This window comes from Helobdella robusta, assembly GCF_000326865.2.
Source record: "Helobdella robusta unplaced genomic scaffold HELROscaffold_8, whole genome shotgun sequence".
In the NCBI taxonomy this organism is placed as follows: domain Eukaryota; kingdom Metazoa; phylum Annelida; class Clitellata; order Rhynchobdellida; family Glossiphoniidae; genus Helobdella; species Helobdella robusta.
The window spans coordinates 3,387,054-3,401,084 of record NW_008705459.1 but is presented as its reverse complement, the minus strand read 5'-3'; the positions used below and the strand labels follow the sequence as shown (position 1 = coordinate 3,401,084).

The window sequence follows — 14,031 nt, the reverse complement described above, 5'->3', positions numbered from 1 at the left end:
CAAGTTCGACCCTCTTTACGTTTGATAAAATCTTACCAAAAATTTCTAATAGAAACATTCGATATGCGAACATGTTCGGACATTAATAACCAATTACTAAACTACTAAATTACTAACGATTAATTACTACGTTGCTAAATACTAAATTATTAACTATATAAACCGTTATGTATATAAACTGCTAATTACTAACTTACAAATCAATAGAGTGCAATCAAGAGGGAAAATTTTTATTAACATACGCAAACAAACAACGTACGAAGCAACAACATTAGCAGCAAGTAAGCAACAAGTTTACAACATTTTCAAAGTAAAATAACAATCGTATGTAGGTAAATAACTAAACGGCATTATTCGTAACGATAATAATTATAGCAACAACTGCAGGAACAGAAATAATAAAAAAACAATAACAATAATAGCAATACAATATCTATAATTATTATTATTGTTATTATTATTAATGGATAAATCTAAGAAGCTTTTTCATTGGTTTACAAACAGACGAGCAAAAACGATACAGATGTTAGTGTTTAATAGAATGAAATTAATCGCTTCAAAAAATAACTCATCGCTATCATTTTGATTAGAATCATCACCAAGATCACCATTTGATCATCATCATCATCCTTATCATCACAATCGGCATCATCATCATCTTCCTCTATAATAACAATCATCGTTGTCATCTTCATCATCATCCTTATTACAATCAGCATCCTCATCATCATCTTTATCCTCACAATCATCACCAGCATCATCATCGTCGTCGTCGTCATCGTCGTCCTCATCATGCCTTGGCCAGTGCAACGACAGTGAAGTTGATGTCAGATGGATTCCTCTCCATGAATTTCTTCACCACTTTAATGGAGTCCTGCCAATAATAATAATAATAACAATAATACTAAAAATGAAAATAATAATAATAATAATGAAGATAATAAAAGCAATAATGACAATATGAATAACAACAATGAGAGTACAAACCAAGCAGCGATTAAACAGCGCAAATGGTCATAACACGTATGTACAATCACTTTTAATAAAGTATTAAAAAGCGTTTTTACTACTGCAACTACTACCTACTACATGCACTACTACTACCGCTAATAATAATAATAATAAAATAATAACAATATAAATTAATATTATTATTGTTATTATGATGTCACCCACCTCGAGTAAAGTCTCTTCGGAGGAGGGCCCGTGATCGATAGGTGCACCCTTACGACCGTCTGCATTGAAAAAATAATTATTTCTATTTAATTATATTATTTATAATAAGAAAAGCAATATAAATAATAATAATAATACCATTATTATTATTAATATTTTAATGCCGTTAAAACACTAATCAATAACATCAACCACATATTGTAGCAGCTTAAAACAAACAAACAGACAGACAGACAAACAGAGAGATAGACAGACAGACAGAAAAATAAACAGACAGACAGACAAACAAAAAGAGCAGTCACCCAGCTCTAAAATCTTTCCATTGTGGTGGATGAATGCCACGAAGTGCAGGTCAATTTTCTCATCCCTAGAAGGAACCTAGATGGAAAATGATATGAAATGATGGAAAATGATTTGGAGGAAAGAAAAAAATGAATGAATTTCAAACTCACCCATTCATCAACTCACTCCATCATTTGTTCTTATACTTATTAGTTCATGCATTCATTCTTTCTTTCATTTATTTACTGACCTTTGATGGACCCTCACATTCGTGTACATACTCATTAATGCATAACTCACTCATTCCTTCATTAATGCATCCCTCACTTATTCATACATTCATTCATGCATTCATTTATTTACTGACCTTTGATTGACCTTCACAGGCCACTTCCTCATGGGCCTCTCCAAAAGCCTTGAAAGTGAAAATTCAATGCTTTTATAAATTTATGAAATATTAACACACACACATACACACACACACGACACACACACACACATACATATATATAAAATAAAATATATATATATGTTTGAAGGAGGACCACATTTTCATACAATACTGTATATATCTATATATATATATATATATATATATATATATATATATATATATTTAGCCACAACATATATATATATATATATATATATATATATATATATATATATATATATGCATATATAATTGATCAACAAAGTAATAATAAATTTATAATAAAAAACGCCAAATACAGGATCATTCTCTAATTTCTCTCCTCTCTCTTCTGGGGTTAGTCCTTTGGTGTCGTTGAAGAATTTGTTCAAGTGCTTGTCAGCTGAAGTCAGGAGGATTTAAAAAAATAATGAAAATTTGCAGAATAAACTTAAATAAGCATAATAAAATTACATAATAAACTCTTAACAGACTAATTAACAAACAAACAGACAAACAAACAGACAGAGAGTCAGGCAGACAAACAAAAAACTGACCATCGAAATGCAGCTTGTCTACATTGTTGCAAAGTGCATGTATCAACCCAATGGTGCCACATGCATTTCCAATGGTCTGCTTGATGAAGTACACACCGGCATCACCACACTCGTTTCCCATCTGATCACCATCGCTCTGGCGGGCATGGGGTGGAATGGGTGTGCCCCATTCACATGGGGTGTGATAGATTCAACATTAGAATGTTTGAATAGTGAAATTGACAATTCTTTAATTACTATTGATGCTAATATTTGTTAATGGTGTTATGCGGAGTGGTGAGTGACAATTTATAGATTAGAATGGTAAAAATATAAAACTGGTAATAATGTTTTTCTATTTGTCGATGGATGATAAGTCCCTAGACTGTACAATCGGTTCATCAATTATAATTTTTAAACTTTGAAAGATGTATTTTAAAAAATATGTTTTAAATAATGTAAAAAAAAACAATTAAATAAACTAAAAAATGTACTCTCTAACATAGGTAAATAAAAATATAACATACAATACAAAGTTGAGAAAATGCAAAATGTTGAAAAAGAACAAAAACATTTTTGTATTGAAACAAAACCTTATCAGAAATGCGATATAATAACAGAGTAGCAACAACAGGTCTAGGAATGAACTGAAGAACCTCGTCATCAAAACTGTACACATCACAAAACTGCCAATCTTGGTTATTAATGCCTAACTGAGCTATGTACTAAAACGAAAAATACATTTAAAAATTAAAAATAACTTGGATCAAATCAAAACTTGATGTGAATTAAATGTGAAGATACAAAAATAATGTAAAAATAAATAGAACAGAACATAATCCCTGAAAAACAACATACTATTAGCTATAATTACATGCACCTCCTATAATCAATACCAGTTTTTGGACTTATTGTTACCTCATTGTGGGGGCGCAAAAACAAAATGGCCACCACAGGTTTGGGAATGAGCCCCAAGCCCTCTTCAGACAAATCATACACATCACAAAAGCTCCAGTCACTGGAAACTCCCAATTTTGATGCATACTAACATTATTATTCAATATTCAAATATATATATGAAACAGTTATTTATCTATTCATATAAATCACAACTATCAATTAGCAAAATTAAAAAATAATGATTGCAGTCATTTGAAAAAAAAATAACCAATGTAGAAATACTTAACTCTAGAGACATTATTATTTTATCTTTGCTCAGTTTAAAACCATCAACTTATTTGAAAAATGAAAGCCGGTAAAAACGAAATTATAAAAATTTATTAGATTATCCACCTTGTTCATGACCTGAAATAAATATTTAAAAAAATTTTTTTAAATATAATAACAATAATATGAAAAAATTATTCTGAAAATGACAATTCCAAAATTTTAATTTAATTGAATGTATCAAAATCAAAGTTTCAATGGTCAGCCAACTCACGTCTGGATTTGATTCCAGAGGAAGCCAGCGAGTACTTGTAGCCATTCTCTGAACTCTTCGTAATTAAATGCTTAAATTGAAGAAAAATTATTTGCACTAATTCACTAATTAACGAGAAAAGTATATGAGACCAGAACAAAAACCTAACCGTCGTAGCTACGAAAGAAAATATGATGATGAGCATAAAATATTTAATGAATTGAGAATGAATAATTATGGAAAACTAACATGAAACAATTTTATTTTTTTACTTTATAATTTGTTTTAACAAATGAATTTGCTAATGATAAAATGGTGAAATTTTATTTTAATTAAAATTTTTTTAACGTTTCTATTAAATTACTCTTTAAAGTTTAAATATACGCATGGCGCTAAATGAGACGACGTGTTGATTTTTGTTATATAATTTGTATATGTTTAATTTAATTTAATATTTTGTTGAATATTCAATTTAAGATTTATAAATTAATAAATAATTAAATATATTAATGATGAAATCTGTTATTGAATATGATGAAGACGAGACTGTTCGCTTCAAAGTTGTCTATTCTGGGTGAGGAAAATAATTGTGCTATCAGCTTTTCTTTTTATTTTTTATTAGATTAGTAAGTTTAATATTAATTAATATTAATTTAATATTTTTAATTTAAATTAATATGTAGTTGATAAAAATAACTTGTGAATATTTTATTTAATTGTCTCAGGAGCATCTTGGTTACACACTTTGAAATGACAATCACTTACGAAGGGTTTGTGGCAGAAATTATGGAGATGTGCAACTTCGATGACAACCAGCCATTCACAATTAAATGGGTTGATGAAGAAGGTTTATCCACCATTCTATCTTTTTTTTCTTTCAATTTAATTCATACTCTGAATGATCAATTTTGCTTATAAATAATATAATTATTATAATAATAAAAAGAAAAAATAGTTTTAATAAAATAAATTAACTATTCATTTAATTAAATAGGAGACCCTTGCACAATATCATCAGAGACTGAACTGCAAGAAGCAATCAGATTATATTTCACAAACCAGGACTCTGAAATCTTACTCTATGGTGTGGTGTGGTTTGGCTTGGTGTGGTCTGGGGTAGTTTGGTATTATACATTGTGGTTTTTTATGGTCATTTGGCTTAATTGTTTGCTGTTTGAAATTGAAATAACTTTTATATAACTCTTTGTTATTACATATATTTATTCATTTAGAAATCTGTTTTCATAGTTTTATATAAATATGGAAGTTTTTTCCTTCCTTTTTTGATGTTGTTGATTTTGGAATATTCAGTCATTTGTTTAAAAAACGTTTTTCATGGTCTAAAGTATATTCATAGTCTTTTGTATTTATTTCTTGTAGTTTTCCCAAATGTTCCAATTGTCAAAGGACAGCTCTGTCATGGAGAAGATAGTACATATCAAATTTTTAGACTTTTAAAAAATAATTTTTAGCAAATATTTTCATTTATAAATTCATAAACATATAATTTTATTTGTTGTATGTGTATTTGTAGTTATAGAGTGCACGCTATATCTAAATGGATATATATTATATATTTATATATATGCATATTATGTGTGCGTGTGTGTTTGTGTGTACGTGATGTATTGTATACAATGCATTTAATATACAAAATATTATATATTTATAAATGTATGATTGCCTAGTGGTTAGGGTCGCCTGGTGCTGTTTCGCAGTAACCGGGTTCGAATATGAAAAAAAGATCCCCGCCTATTACATGCTTAGTGTGTGATGCGTCGTTTAGCATGTATTCACATGCGATGTTTGTGGCGCGTTGTTGAATCCTCCGAACTTTGGAAGATTGCAATTGACCTTTAACCTTTAATTGACCATGAGTCGTGTTGTGTTCAACTTAGGGTCAGTATACAGATATAAGGCAAGAAAATGGAAGAAACTTTATAGGAACTGCGGTCATTTGTATGAAGTTAAAAGATTTGGTAAGGTTGGTTTTGATTTGTTAGATGGTAGGTAGGCTGGTCGTTTTTTGTTATCATTACTTTTCTAATTTTACGTTGTTATTATTATTTTTCTAATTTTACGTTGTCATTATTATTTTTCTTATTTTACATCACAGAGGGCGGTGTGTGCCTTCTGCACGGACCACGTGTGGGGCTTGGGCAGGCAGGGTTTGAGATGCGTGCAGTGCAAGATGTTTGTCCATAAGAGGTGCCACCGTCTCATCAGGGTGCCGTGCTCTGTTGTCGTGGTCTGTGGGGTGGAGTGGTGACGGGGGTGCTGACGATGAATGTGATGGTTGTAGTTGGTTTGGGATGATGACGAACAAGGTGATACTTGTTGGTGATTAAGACGAAGATGTGTGTGATGATGGTTAAGACGATGTGTGATTTGTGAAATGATTAACGATGAAAAAAATCAAACATAACCATCTTTAATCATCTTTTACTAAAAGATGAAATCATTACGCTAATATGACACGTTAGCAGAATTAACATTACCCTTCAAATCATCTTCAGAGTGATAATTCGTCATCATCATTTCACATGGATCCGTTTGATTACAGTGTACTTCTAGAGTCTGCAGGTAAGTGTCGGTTTTTTGGTTTTTAAAAATTCACAAGTGGTATTAAAGTGACTGTAAAAAGTGACCATAACATCAATGGTCTAATAAATGATGTTGATTAATTGATTTCGAAATTAACACAATTTGATTTGACAGGCATTTACTTCAGTCTACCTCAGCAAATCAAAACAAATAATAATAATATTAATCAAAATAATAATTTTAATAATAATATTAACACTTTTAATAATAATATTAACACTGATAATAATAATAATATAAATAATGATAATAATAATATAAATAATGATAATACGGATAATGTTGATGATGATAAAACCGTGACTATGATCCAAGTACGTTCTCATTTTATCATTTTTAGTTTATCAAATTTCATTCATTTTGATTTGTTTGTTTACATTTATTGCTTTATTTAATTTTTTTTACAATTTCTTTCAAAGATAAAAATTTTTAATTTTGAAAAGTTCTTTTTCCTAAATGTAAAAAAATAAAAAATTTTTGAAAAATTAAATAAAATAAACATTTTCAGATGGATCATAATAATAACTACTTAGTCCCTGACAACTTTCCTCCTCTCCCTACTCATCATCATCATCCAAAACAAAAACGTCATCAACAACAACGTCATCATCACCAGAAGCATTCTAACCATCATTCACATGTTACCACTGTTGAGAAATCAGTTTCCCTGATTGATTTCAATCTATTGAGAGTTATTGGTAGAGGGAGTTATGCCAAGGTTGATTAGTTGGTTGGTTGATTGATTGATTGGCTGGTTGGTTGGCTGGCTGGTTGGTTGGTAACTGACTGACCAACTGTCTGATTGAGTTATTTATAAGATTATTTGTTTGATCAGTTTGTTGGTTTATTTGCTGGTTTACCGTTACCTATTTTGTAATTGGGTTGATCATTTTATTAGTGAGCTGATTGATGACTGGTTACTTGTTTTGTTAGAATTGATTCATTCGACTGAAGAAATGTCGACATTAAATATGAAGTTTTTGTGCAGTAATTTGATTTCGATATTTTTTTTTTAATTTTCCGATTGGCTGGAGGTTTTTTTGGTCGAGCATAAAAAAACAAGAAGAAAATATGCCATGAAAGTTATCAAAAAGGAATTGCTTGTCGATGATGAAGTGAGATGGTGATGATGTGAGGGTGATGATGATGTGTGATGATGATGTGAGGGTGATGATCTTAATGGTTGCGATTATGTTATGATTAGTTTCGAGCACGCATACGTGCAGCCTGGAATAAATGGCATCTCCTTGCCTCTATATTGATGCGGCGTGACATCCCACTACCACTACGATCAAGACTTTATAAATCTGTGATACGTCCGGTGTTGTTATATGGTGCAGAAACATGGCCAATGACAACCAAACTGGAACAATTTCAACGAACTGACATGAAAATGCTTCGATGGATGCAACGAATTAGTCTGAAGGACCACATCAAATCTACCGAAATCCTGCGTCGTTCTGGTTTAGATGATATAAAGGACGAATGCCGGCAACACCGTCTGCGGTGGTTTGGTCATGTCAAACGAAGTGGAAACAGTGCCATAACTTCTCTTGCAGATGTTGAAGTACTTGGCACACGTCCAAAAGGCCGTCCAAAGAAGTCCTGATCGCAAACAATCGAGCAAGACATGAAAGCTCTAAATTTAAATGAAATGGATACAACTGATCGTCTAATTTGGCGCAAAAAGTTGATGGCAAGGAAACAACGTCCTACCTCGGAAACCGGGTCTCTGAACGCAAAACGAAGATTGATTGATTGATTGATTAGTTTATTATTTATTTATTTGATAGTCCACTCACTCAATCATCTTTAAATAGCTTTTTTATTCATCCATTAATTAAATGATTGATTGATTAATTTAATGAATGAATGAATGACTAAATGAGTAAGTGAATGAATGAATGAATGAATGAATGATGGATGGACACAGGATTTAGATTGGGTTCAGACAGAGAAGCACGTGTATGAAGTTGCTTCCAACTATCCCTTCCTTGTGGGACTGCATTCTTCTTTTCAATCCGTAAGCAGGTCGGGATTGAACGGAAGGGTGTTTTTTTTGGATTACGTATATTTATTAGGATTAATTGCTAATCATTCAACTAACCAATCAACTTTTCAACCATTCATTCAATCAATCAATCAATCAGTTATTCAACTAATTAAATAACCAGTCACTTTGATATTATTAATGAATCGAGGAGTTAAACTATCATTTAATCAATTAGTCGATTGATCTGTCAATCATTCAATCTGTCTGTCTGTCTGTCTATCTGTCTATCTATCTATCTATCTATCTATCTATCTATCTATCTATCTATCTATCTATCTATCTATCTATCTATCTATCTATCCTTCTATCCATCATTAGATTGTTCTTCGTAATAGAGTTCGTGGACGGTGGTGACATGATGTTACACATGCAGAGAAACAGAAGGCTTCCTGAAGATCATGTCAGGTGACTTCACCTGATTAAAAGATGGATGGATGAATTGATGGATGAATGAATGAATAGGTGAATAAATGAATGAATGAATTTACCTGATTATTCATGAAAACATTTTTACTATTGTTATTAAACTGATTACCCTGGTAGGTTCTATTCATCAGAGATTATCCTTGCGTTAAATTTCTTGCACGAAAGAGGTTGGTGCAGTCATCATGATGATGTGATGTGATGGTGATGCCGTTGCTTTGGTTGTAATGATATCAATGATGTTACTTGATTGTGATGTTTTGGTATGATGATGGCGGTACGATAAAAGTGATGTCAATGTAAGATTATTATTCATTCATATCTATTTGGCCAGTGTTTATCACAAATCTTTCTCTCTCTCTCTCTCTCTCTCTCACACACACACACACTACACAAACACACGTATACAGGCATAATATACAGAGACTTGAAGTTGGATAACGTCCTTATAGATGCCAGGGGTCACATCAAACTGACGGACTATGGCATGTGTAAGGTATGTACGTATGTAAACCTTGTAACTACTCATCAAATTCTACTACTACTGCTACTACTACTGCTACTACTACTTCTGCTACTATAACTACTGTTGCTGCTGCTACTACTGTTACTGCTATTCCACTACCACTTGTAATATTTATATTACAAGTACAAGTTATATTATAACTTATTTAAGCTATTGACCATTGTGTTATTTTAGATTATTACAACTTTTTTAGCGATTTGGTCAGATTTTGTTTTTGTTTGCTCCCTGTATTGCGTACCATGCTTGCATTTATTACTATGTATGGTTGATGTTAATGTTGCTGCTTCATTAACATAATTTATTCAAAAGGAGGGCATAGGTCCTGGTGAGTTTACCAGTACATTTTGTGGCACTCCGAACTACATTGCTCCTGAGATATTAAGAGGAGAGGATTACAGTTAGTAAGCCTAATTAACATAATTTATTCATATTCATAATTTCAACTATTTATTCATACAGCGGTCAGGCACACCAACAAACACACATACACACGTACACACGTAGATAGCAGCGTAGATTTTTGGTCCCTTGGAATTTTAATGTATGAGATGATGTCTGGCAGGTCTCCATTTGAAATCGTCGCTCAAACTGATAATCCCGATCAGAACACTGAAGATTATTTGTTCCAAGGTAGACTGACTGATCGATTGAATCATTAAAATATAAATGAATGATTAAAAAAATAACTGTCTGATTTCTTTATTGATTGATTAGTTGGTTGGTTGATTGATTGATTGATTGGGTGATAAGTTGGTTGATTGACTAATTAGTTGATTAATGGAACAGTTGCATGGCCGATGGTTGATGAAAAGTAAATTATCGAACCTCTTGTTGAGACTTTGGCTTCCTCTTCTCTATGTAATATTCAATAATTTTTACAAATATTTATTTTGAATCTCGTCCACCTGAATTTAATTATTTTACATTCGGTCGGCCTAATTAACATAACTTATTCATCTAATATAAATAATTTATTCATACGCCGGCCGGTCAAACACAAAGACACACACAAACACACATTACTCATTTCACCTTCAGTGATTCTTGAGAAACCCATTAGAGTACCAAGATTATTATCTGCACAGGCCTCTAGCGTGTTGAAGGGACTACTCAATAAGGTGGTAGATTTCAAACTTTTCTCTGGTGTTCACTTTTCAATCCTACTACATTCATTCATTGTATTTTTACTTATTTAAGTATAAATTACTGCTAGTAATGTGAATGTTTAATGTCTTTTGTTAATCTTTAATTTGGAAAGTGTGATTAATTCAATTTCAGCTGCTAGCAAGCACCAACTGCACATATATTGCTATCACTGTTTATATTTTCTTTCTTCCTTTTATTCATTCAGAATCCCAGAGAACGTTTGGGATCTCCACCCAACTCAGGAATCAAGGATCTCAAAAGTCATCCGTTTTACAAGGGACTCTGCTGGTCCCAGCTGTCCATGTGCCAGATAAACCCTCCTTACAAGCCGATTGGTGAAAATGGCGACGATATGGATGTGTCTCTGATGTATTTTGATCCGCAGTTCACTGGAGAACCAGTCATGTTTACACCTGATGATCAGTAAGTTGTCTGCTCGTATCCGGAGTTTGTATTCCTACATTTCCCTATGCGTTCTTTTTGCAGTCAAATCTTTATCTTTTAACAAATCTCTTCACGACATGCATTCTCAAAGAACATCTGTATAAAATGTGTTATTGATAATAGCTAACAAACTCATCATTTATTTGTATAATATATCATTTTCACACAATTATTCATACATAAACATTAAGAAAAGAAATTAACTTCATTAAAGAAAGGTGTTGGACACCATCAACCAGAACGACTTTGAAGGCTTTGAATACGTCAATCCATTATTAATGTCCAGTGAAGATTTCGTCTGATGAATGGACTGCTGATTGATTGCTGATTCAACATTTAACATCTACACCACCACTGAACTGTTTCCGTTGATTTCAGTTGCGTAAAACAAGTTCTGTTAGTCGTAATGAGATTTTAAATTCTTCAAACGAAAACTTAATAACTTTCTGTTAAGCCGTATATATTCTTTTGTTAAATCATGAAAAGAAATAAATTATAAATGCTTTAAATTAAATACAAATTCATCAAATGATTCAATAAAAAAATGAAGTATAAACATTATTTCATATATTTCATATATATATATATATATATATATATATATATATATATATATATAATTCTTAAAAAGCCTTTACGTATAAAATAGATAAATGCATATAGATATACAATCATAATATCTACCAAACAAATGAATGTATCTATATGTATAGTCACATGTACAATGGCTAACAATACAACATAATATTTCAGCTCTTAAAGAACGTATACAAATTTACACAAAAAACAACGAAGGCACATTTAATAGGTTCTGTGTAAAAAAAAGAAAATGAAAAATATATTGGCAGTAATATCCTTAATGCTATCACATAAGATTCATTATCTATAAAAAGGCCTTGTTGAAAAGAATGTATAAACATACATAATGGGTTTAAACGACAAATATACTATATGGTTAGACCAGAATTAAGACTTAATTTAAATTTTCGCGGACATAGACAAAAGTTTACACATTTCATCTTGCAAACGCACCATGGGTTTGCATACAACTATTGAAACAATAATAGATGTGAGACAGCATTTACAAGCAATAAGAAAAGAGTTTTTCTAGATTAATTAGTTAAACCGTTATTATAAGCAAGATAAAAATGTTAAAATTTGTAGGCAGGTGATGATTGAAATTGAAGATGTGATTACAATTGTTTCGCGAAATAATGAGATGAAAAATTTGGAGCGTGTAATTAACAGGAATGAAATAGCGTTAGAATTTTCTATATAAATTAAACACTGTTAAAAAACAGACAAAAGTATCATACGAAAGTATCATAAAAAAGTATCATATGAAAATATTATACAAAAGTATCATACAATAATATCAAATATATCAAAATCGACAGTAATAAAATAAAGCTGCAAATCTGGAAAAAAAAGTAGATTTCAAAAAATATTAGAGCTCGGTCGAAATATTTTCATATAAATGTTTCCGAGTAAGATGCGAATGATGAGGAGGAAGAAGCTGATGGGATTGTTAGGTGGTGGTTCTCTATCTTGAGACCCTGCGGTCGAGCGCCGTCGTCGGTCTGTATGCCAGTATCCACGATCTTCATTTTATAAGTTTAAAAGGAATTTGTTAATTTACGTTGTTATCTTTTGAACGTTTGCAATTTGACAAAATAAAATGAGAAGAAATTGTTTTGGAGCAAGTCGCAAGCAAAAATTTAAGCTAAGGTAAGTTAAAGTTATTGATATTGCCATATCAAATGAAAGTAAATAAGAAAGAATTAGCAGTCTTTTCAATGTAACAACCTTGGGTCCATTGATACCTGCAAGGCACTTCGAAATGGAACTCATCCACGATCTCATCTCTGGATCCGAGTGTGGCTGTTAAATTTAAAGTTCTCAAATGGTTCAACTCGAATAAAATAACTCATAAATTTTAATTTTTATTGGAAGTGGAAGCATGTTTTTAACTAAAGAATTAAATTCGATTTTTAGACTACGTGAATAATTGTAAAAAAGAGAGCTGAAGAATTTGTGTTAAATTAAGTAAAATAATTGACACCTTTTTGAAGATTTAATTTATCTGAAAAATGACGCAACTTTAATGAATGCACAAACAATCAGCCAACCAACCAACCAACCAGCCAACCAGCCAGCCAATCAACCAACCAACCTGAATATAAAATACTCTGTAAGACGTCACTACTTCAAAAACATGGCATCGAGTCAGATGTATCCTGTTTAATAAAAATTAAGTTTATGGCATACTGCTTACTTATTCAGTTTTATTTAAATTTTTCAACAAGAACACGAAATTTATCATTATTATTATCATTATAACGCCATGTTAAAGACCACAGCTTGAAAGACTGAAATTAAAAATGACTAACTAACCCAACAGAGAGCCTGACATCGACGACATCTTTCAAATATATCGTCCTCAGTGGCTCATCGTCCTACCATCAAAATTAAGTATCAGCTTATTAAACTTTTTTAAAGTTCGTAATTTTTAATTTTTCACAAGTCGCAATTAATGAGGTATGCAAAAAGAAAATTAATTAGAAAATTAGATTAAATGCAATTAGAAAATATCTTCTACAGAAGTTATATTTAATGAAAGCATACAAACATGAGAACGAACGAGACAAACAACAAAACAATAACCTCCTGGGTTCTATAATATTGCAGGCTGGTTTTCGATAACTTGAAAAATCTTTTCTTCCAATTCTTCCTCTTGAAAACAACAAGAAATCACAAAAATGAGTTTGCAAATATAGACATAACTTACATAATACAATTTAAATTTACTTAAAGATAATATATACAACTTCGTCTCTATCACCTTCCAAATATATATATATATATATATATATATATATATATATACATATATATAATTGATCTAACATTTCTTTTTCTTATTTCTTTTTATATTTTTATTTAAAAATTTATTTATTTTTCTTTTTATATTTTTATTTAAAAATTTATTTATTAACAAGTTTATTTAGT

The 14,031-nt window shown here is 31.0% G+C and overlaps 2 protein-coding genes across 2 annotated transcripts; one reads left to right on the top strand and one right to left on the bottom strand.

Moving 5' to 3' along the window:
* Window positions 1-214: 214 nt before the first annotated feature.
* HELRODRAFT_185187 (hypothetical protein) lies at window positions 215-4,017 on the bottom strand. The gene is made up of 10 exons (XM_009032180.1): window positions 3,848-4,017; window positions 3,700-3,711; window positions 3,000-3,131; window positions 2,428-2,563; window positions 2,191-2,273; window positions 1,826-1,873; window positions 1,479-1,554; window positions 1,177-1,235; window positions 736-874; window positions 215-639 (listed from the first exon to the last, which is right to left on the bottom strand). The coding sequence occupies exons 1-9, from the start codon at window positions 3,890-3,892 to the stop codon at window positions 791-793; spliced, it is 675 nt and encodes a 224-aa protein (XP_009030428.1). The 5' UTR covers window positions 3,893-4,017; the 3' UTR covers window positions 215-639; window positions 736-790.
* A 538-nt stretch (window positions 4,018-4,555) lies between these two features.
* HELRODRAFT_70373 (hypothetical protein) lies at window positions 4,556-11,324 on the top strand (the record flags this gene model as incomplete). Its single annotated transcript, XM_009031876.1, has 16 exons — window positions 4,556-4,673; window positions 4,821-4,910; window positions 5,207-5,257; window positions 5,725-5,810; window positions 5,943-6,078; window positions 6,964-7,148; window positions 7,465-7,545; window positions 8,364-8,461; window positions 8,802-8,888; window positions 9,027-9,076; window positions 9,317-9,402; window positions 9,742-9,833; window positions 9,941-10,062; window positions 10,471-10,550; window positions 10,784-11,001; window positions 11,237-11,324. Coding segments are annotated over 16 exons (1,668 nt in total), but the record flags the coding sequence as incomplete, so codon positions are not given.
* Window positions 11,325-14,031: the final 2,707 nt, after the last annotated feature.

Coding starts and splice junctions, on each gene's coding strand:
- HELRODRAFT_185187 (XM_009032180.1), bottom strand. CDS start 3,892: ATGGCTACAAGTACTCGCTGGCTTCCTCTGGAATCAAATCCAGAC. Junction 2,564..2,999: donor TATATCGCATTTCTGATAAG/GTTTTGTTTCAA, acceptor CATGCCCGCCAG/AGCGATGGTGATCAGATGGG. Junction 875..1,176: donor CCGAAGAGACTTTACTCGAG/GTGGGTGACATC, acceptor TATTATTGGCAG/GACTCCATTAAAGTGGTGAA.